The 7,253-nt window shown below is 49.2% G+C and overlaps 1 protein-coding gene across 6 annotated transcripts in view; it reads left to right on the top strand.

Moving 5' to 3' along the window:
* The first annotated feature begins 3,775 nt into the window (after positions 1–3,775).
* PAN3 (poly(A) specific ribonuclease subunit PAN3) overlaps positions 3,776–7,253 on the top strand; it is a 163,061-nt gene continuing 159,583 nt past the window's right edge. For all 6 annotated transcript variants that reach the window (XR_002730987.3, XR_002730986.3, XM_023208744.3 and 3 more), the window contains exon 1: positions 3,776–5,313. Coding sequence is in view for 4 of the 6 variants with exons in the window: in XM_023208744.3 (XP_023064512.1) it covers positions 4,338–5,313 (976 nt within the window). In the remaining 2 variants the exon portion in view is untranslated. The remainder of the gene's footprint in view (positions 5,314–7,253) is intronic.

Here is a 7,253-nt window from a genome sequence, read left to right as displayed (position 1 = left end):
AAAAAATCTTTTTTTAATTTTTTTTTTATTTTTTGAGATAGAGTCTTGCTCTGTCTGGAGTGCAGTAGCATTATCTGGGCTCACTGCAACCTCTGCCTCCCAGGTTCAAGTGATTCTCATGCCTCAGCCTCCCGAGTAGCTGGGATTATAGGCATTTGCACCACCACGCCTGGCTGATTTTTGCATTTTTAGTAGAGATAGGGTTTCACCATGTTGGCCTGGCTGGTCTGGAACCCTGGCCCAAGTGATTTGCCTGCCCTGGACTCCCAAAGTGCTGGGATTACAGGCGTGGGTCACTGCGCCTGGCCAAAAAATGTTTCATGTATCAGTTATTTATCACTGCCATAAATAGGAAGGTTTTTGCTTCTAGTGCACCCAAAATTTGTCAACAAGATTAAATTAAGCAGTTGCTAGTAACTTCATATAAAATTATAGAGTAGAGCTTAGTGCATAAGGAACATACCTTACAAATATGTAAGAAATTTATTTATACATATTCAGCAAATTTCATTTCTAGGACTCAAAAACAGTCAACTCTCATTTATCCACATGCAGGTTCCACTCTATCTCAAGGGATAATTTTAATTTTCTTCGATACAGGTTCACCTTTTTTTCACCAGGTGACACCGGGGTTGCTGTCACCTAGGCTGTCACTGCAGCCTTGACCTCCTGGCCCAAGCAATCCTCCCACCTAAGGCTCCCAAGTAGCTGCGACCACAGGAGAATGCCACCAGGACCAGCTAATTTTTTTCTGTAGAGACAGTGTTTCCCTATGTTGCCTAGGCTGGTCTCAGAACTTCTGAGCCAAGTGATTCTCCTGCCTTGGCCTCCTGAAGTGTGAGCCACATGCTTGTTCCTAAGCGATAATTTGTAAGACTCAGGCTGTTATCACTAATATAATTAACCATTCAGAAAATGTGAAGTTTTCCTCTCAGTTGTTATTTTTATTTTTTTTTGAGATGGAGTCTCACTCTGTCGCGCAGGCTGGAGTGCAATGGCGCAATCTCCGCTCACAGCAACCTCTGCCTCCCAGGTTCAAGCAATTCTCCTGCCTCAGCCTCCCGAGAAGCTGGGATTACAGGTGCCTGCCAACACGCCCAGCTAATTTTCTGTATTTTTGGTACAGACGGGGTTTCACCATGTTGGTCAGGCTGGTCTTAAACTCCTGACCTCAAGCGATCCACCCACTTCCACCTCCCAAAGTGCTAGGATTACAGGTGTGAGCCACTGCGCTTGGCCTCAATTATTAGTATTTAATAGAAATTAACATTACCCTTTAGCAATGTAGTCTCTGTTGCTGGGGAAATGCTGCTGGAGGTCAAATATATGTATTTTACGTATAATTTATGAATTATTTGCAGTTTTGGATGTCATCTTCATTAACATGAAAATTACTCGGACTTGACTATACATTTATTTTTAATAAAGGAATACTCAACAACGAACCCAGATTAAAAAGACAGCCCTAGGCCGGGTGCGGTGGCTCAAGCCTGTAATCCCAGCACTTTGGGAGGCCCAGACGGGCGGATCACGAGGTCAGGAGATCGAGACCCTCCCGGCTAACACGGTGAAACCCCGTCTCTACTAAAAAATACAAAAAACTAGCCGGGCGAGGTGGCGGGTGCCTGTAGTCCCAGCTACCCAGGAGGCTGAGGCAGGAGAATGGCCTGAACCCGGGAGGCGGAGCTTGCAGTGCGCCAAGATGGCGCCGCCACTGCACTCCAGCCTGGGCGACAGGGCGAGACCCCGTCTCAAAAAAAAAAAACACACACACAAAAAAGACAGCCCTACTATAGGAGTAAGTAGTTGTCTCCTAAAAAAGTGTGGAGATATGAAATGCGTGGCAAATAAGTTTATTTTTTATTTATTGACTGAGGGTCTCACTGCTGTGCAGGCTGGCATGAAATGGCGCCTTCATAGCTCACTGCATCCTGGAACTCCTTAGCCCAAACAATCCTCTCTGCCTCAGCCTTCCCAGTAGCTAGGACTATAGGCAAGTGCCTCTATACCTGGCTAATTTTTAAATCGTTTTGTAGAGACAGGGTCTTGTAGAGCTAGGTTTCCCAAGAGGGTCTTCAACTCCGGGTCTCAAGTGATCCTCTTGCCTTGGCTTCCTTCTAGAGCAGTGAGGTTACAGGTGTGAGCCACTGTGCCCTGCCATGTTGACTTTTAAAAACTCTGTAATAATTTCCAATTATCCTCAAGTTCTTTTTTTTTTTCTTTTTTGAGATGGAGTCTTGCTCTCTGGCCCAGGCTGGAGTGCAGTGGTGGGATCTCACTGCAACCTCCACCTCCTGGGTTCAAGCGATTCTTCTGTCTCAGCCTCCCGAGTAGGTAGGATTACAGGCGTCTGCCACCACACCCAGCTAATTTTTGTATTTTGAGCACAGGTGGGGTTTCACCATGTTGGCTGGTCTTGAACTCCTGACCTCGTATTTTGTTCGCCTCAGCCTCCCAAAGTGCTGGGATTACAGGCGTGAGCCACGGCACCCAGCCAAAAGTTCAATTCTTTAACATGGCCCTAGGACTTTTGTGAACTCTGCTCCATTCTCCACTATCACTATATTCTAACAATAAAAGCCGTTTGCTTTGCCTAGAATGTTCTTTGACCATGCACTACCACTAGCAGCAATACTATTTTTTTTTCTTTTTTTAATGAGACAGAGTCTCACTCTGTCGCCCAGGCTGGCGTACAATGTCAAGATCTCGGCTCACTGCAACCTCTGCTTCCTGGGTTCAAGTGATTCTCGTGTCTCAACCTCCCCAGTAGCTGGGATCACAGGTGCCCGCCACCACGCCCAGCTAATTTTTTTTGTATTTTTACTAGAGACCATGTTTCACCAGGTTGGCCAGGCTGGTCTCGAACTCCTGATATCAGGTGATCCACCTGCCTTGCCCTCCCAAATTGCTGGGATTACAGGCGTGAGCCACTGCACCTGGCCAATACTATTAGTGATAGCTACAACCTACAGGATTCTTACTGGGCATGGGATAGTTTATATACATTATTAGTTTATACTTTATGAAGTAGGTACTATTCTTATTCCAGGTGTACAGATAAGGTACAGAGAAATGAAGCAATTTACTGAGAGGAACACAGCTATTGAAGTGTAGCCACTTTAATCTGTTTCAATCCAGATCTGTCTGAATCCAACGATGTTCCCAAACTTGGAACATCAAAATATCAACTTTCTCCAAGAAGTCTAACATGTTTAATATCCTCTAATAGCAAATGTGATAAGGTTAGCACTTAAAACACTGGTTTACAACGAACCTGTGTACTTGATGCCTCCCCAACCGGAAGATGAGCCACGTGAACTCACGTAAGGCATGTTGTTCACTTCGGCTTCCCCAGCTCCACAGTTACGTGTACCACAATTCCTGGTACACGTAATGGATGTTAATAAAGATTTGTTGAATAATCAAATAAGTGAAACTGCTTTTAAACAGAAAGCCATAACACAATGTTATTATCTTCGAATTTGGCTACAGAATATCACCAAGCTTACCAGTTTGTGATCTAGACTCCACCTTTCCCCATTTTTTCAGTGTGGTACTTTTGCTTACGTCCATTCTTCTGTTGTCTGTTTGCCACAATTCCTTAAATACTTCCACCCCTCCTTTTCATAACAGCGATCTGCCGTTTGTGAACCTCTTTTACAGAGTAAAACTAGAATGTTACTTTTCCCTTCATAGTAATTCTTTAAAATTTCTGAAAGCCTTTAACAGGGTATTAGCGCAAACATCAGAGATGGCTGAGGTTAAAACTATCTTTTAAAAATGAATTTCAAATCAAGGCTAGGCTGACTGGAGAAAAGCAACCTAGTATATTTATAAAAGTCTTCCGGTGCTGCCTAAGCAGTGTCGTCCCAGGTGGTATCCTATTTTTCATAATTAACCGAAGGCCCTTGGTAATATAAATACAGAGAATAACAGGTGCTGCACTGAGCAGGGGGTCTGTCTAAATCAACCTTTTTGGCTCTATATTTTGACAAAGGGCCAAGAGGTTAGCGTAATCGGTCCAGTAGTTCTCATTACCTTCGAGGGGAAGGGGAAAGAGGAGAGGGGGCGACGAAAGGAAACGGGGAGAGGAAGTGTGGCAAACAGAAAATATTCTTCAGGTAGAGCCAGGGCTCGGCCGCGTCCCCAGGTGGCCCCTCCAAACGACGGTTTACGTTGTCAATTTTCTCTTTTCAATGAAAAAAAAATGACATCTGGCTTTTTAAGTAAGATAATATACGAATAAGGAAGGTGTCAGGTCTCGTGAGAACTTCGGCGCCCGCTCCGCGTCCGGAACGCCATCGAGGGCCACGGGTCCAACCGCCGCCAGCTCGCGGATGCCCCCGGGGGCCCGACGCCGGCCAGGCTTCCCCTCGCGCTCCCGCTACCCACAAGCCCTCGCGTCTCGGCGCGCACGCGCAGCGGCGACGGCCGTCTCAGGAAGAGGAAAATGGAATAAACAACTCGGAGGAACCAGAGCGCGAGAGAGCGAGTGGAGGCAGAATTTAAAAATAAACCGGCCCCTCCGCCCTCCCCACCCGCTTGCCGCTGCCGCTCCCTCTTCCCCTGCCCGCGCCCTCGAAGTCCCCGTCTGGGCCCGCGCGCCCACCCCGTCGTCCCGCGCGGCCCCTTTAAGAAAAGAGAACGAGAGAGTGAGTGAGAGAGAATCCCAACTCTCCCCCTACCCTCCCTCCTTCTACCCCCTCCTCCCTCCCCTCTCCCCTCCCCCCTCTCCCCGGGCGGCTCCGGCTCCCGCAGCGGGACAGACCCACCCGCCCAGGCTTTTATCCGGCACCGGCAGCGTCTTCCTTTCCTCCCCCGTCTATGGTGGCGGCGGCGGCGGCTCCTCGGGCGGCGGCGGAAGACGAGGCTGCGGCGTTGCCATGAACAGTGGCGGCGGCCTCCCGCCCCCTTCGGCCGCCGCCTCCCCTTCCTCCTCCTCGCTGGCGGCGGCGGTGGCGGTGGTGGCCCCGCCGGGGGTCGGGGGTGTCCCCGGCGGGGCGGCGGTAGGAGTGAAGCTAAAGTACTGCCGCTACTACGCTAAGGATAAGACTTGCTTCTACGGGGAGGAGTGTCAGTTCCTGCATGAGGACCCTGCCGCCGGGGCTGCCCCGGGCCTCGGCCTCCATAGCAACAGCGTCCCCCTGGCTCTGGCTGGTGCACCCGTGGCCGGCTTTCCGCCCGGAGCCGTCCCGGGCGGGGGAGCTGGGCCGCCCCCCGGGCCCAAGAAGCCGGACCTGGGGGACCCGGGGACAGGAGCCGCAGCCGGCGGAGGAGGCAGCAGCGGGGGACTCGATGGACCGCGGTTGGCAAGTGAGTGTGGTCCAGGCGGGGCGGGCCGCGCCGCGGCAGCGGAGGGCAGGCCTGGGTCCGGATGAGGCCCTGCTGCCGACGGGAGCTGAGCCCGGCCCGCGGGCTCCCTCCCTCACCTCCCAAGGCGGTCTGAGAGGCCTAGGCCGGGCCCGAGCCCTGCTTCCTTCTTCCTGCTTCCCCTCCCCACTGCCTTCGGCAGGCCGGGGAGCGAGGGGAGGTTGGGTTCCCGGGAACGTGGGTGGGAGGACTGGGGTGATGTGAGTGGGGGCGGGGAGGAAGGGGGATGGGCTGTGGCGTGCGGAGTGTGAGAAAGGGGGTGTCGTTTCCGGGGGGTGTGGAAAGGGGCTGGGTTTGCAGGCACATGTGTTTTGCGTGCCCTTGTGGAGTGGCGTCTGCAGAGTGTTGAGGTTCCCTAGTGGGGAGGGGTGTGTGTGTGTGGGTAGGGGGCGGGAGGTGAGGGGCGGGCTTAAGGCTTGGTGGAGTAGGTTGAAAGAACGGAAAAAGTTTGTAGAAGGCTTGCGGGAGAAAGGTTTTCCAGGCAGGAAATGCTTTCTAAGGATTAAGAGGGAGCGGACTGTCGCATTCAAAGGGTGCTCAAGTTTAATCGAGAGTTTAAAGTAGGGACTTCACAAAGACGCATTTCATCTGAGTTTCCCTGAAAGCTAGAATAAGTTTGCTGGGTGGTATCAGCTGGGATCCTGTCTTTTACAGCTTTGTGTCGAGCAAACTCTTAGCATTGTGTCTTGAATGCATGTCATGTGCAGCCTCCGTTTATGTGCAATTGAGCTCTTGGGTGGGGACATCTTAAGGCTGTTTATGTTTCTTTTTCATTTGTTGTTGTTGCTTTTTTTTTTTTTTTGGAGACAGTCTCGCCCTGTCGCTCAGGCTGGAGTGCAGTTGCACGGCCTCAGTTCACTGCAACCTCCGCTTCCCGAGTCAAGCGATTCAGTTGCTTCTGCCTACGGAGTAGCTGGGACTACCGGCGCGCGCTACCACGCCCAGATAATTTTTTGTAGTTTTAGTTGAGATAGTGGCCTCGCTGTGTTGGCCAGGCTAGTCTCAAACTGCTGGCCTCAAGTGATCTGCCCTCCTCAGCCTCCTAGAGTGTGTTGTTATCTGTTGATTTGTAGCTTGTTAGTTGTTAGTGGAGTTTACAGTTACCACAAATGTGAATGTAATCTATTAGAAAATGTTGCCTTTATGAATAGAGCCGGTGCCTGATGTTCCTGTTTGGTTAGTATATTGAGCGTTTCTAAACCAAATAGGAGTCCTACTTTCCTGGAAATTACTGGAGAAGTTTTAGATCTTAAAATAATCCGATAGGCAGTTCAATTTGTACATGAGAACATTTTGTCTTTTTCTTAAACACTGTTAATGAATCTGATAGGAAGTTTTAGCATTTAATTGTTCTATGAGGATTATTTAATATCTTCCCCGGGGTTTTGCTTTCTTGCTTTTTCTTTTGAGACGGGGTCTTCCTATGTTGCCTAAGCTGGTCTGGAACTCCTGGGCTCAAGCAGTCTTCCTGCCTGGGCCTCCCGAAGTGCTGGGATTGCAGGAGTGAGGCACCATGCTGGGCTAAGTTCTTTTTTTTCCTTTTCTCCTTTCTCTCTTCTTTCTCTTTCTTTTATAAAAGTGTTTCATTTGTTGTGATGAGCTTGACTTTAATGAAGATATATTTGCTGAGGCTGATAATGCTAAGAAAATTATTTTGTAAATTCAGATGTTTTGTAAAACAAGTGGTTACTTATGGGTGGAATTTCATCACTTTTGAGCCTCAACTTTGCATTTTCAGGGTAAACTTGCTGGATGTGTGAGTTGTGACTAAATAGTAATAGTAATGTTTGATTAGTAACCAGTGACACTGAACAATGGTTTTCTTACTGACAGAAAGAGGCACTTTTTTTTTTTTTTTTTTTTTTTTTTTTTTTTTTTTTTTT

This window comes from Piliocolobus tephrosceles, chromosome X, assembly GCF_002776525.5.
Source record: "Piliocolobus tephrosceles isolate RC106 chromosome X, ASM277652v3, whole genome shotgun sequence".
In the NCBI taxonomy this organism is placed as follows: domain Eukaryota; kingdom Metazoa; phylum Chordata; class Mammalia; order Primates; family Cercopithecidae; genus Piliocolobus; species Piliocolobus tephrosceles.
This window is presented reverse-complemented; position numbering and strand designations above follow the sequence as displayed.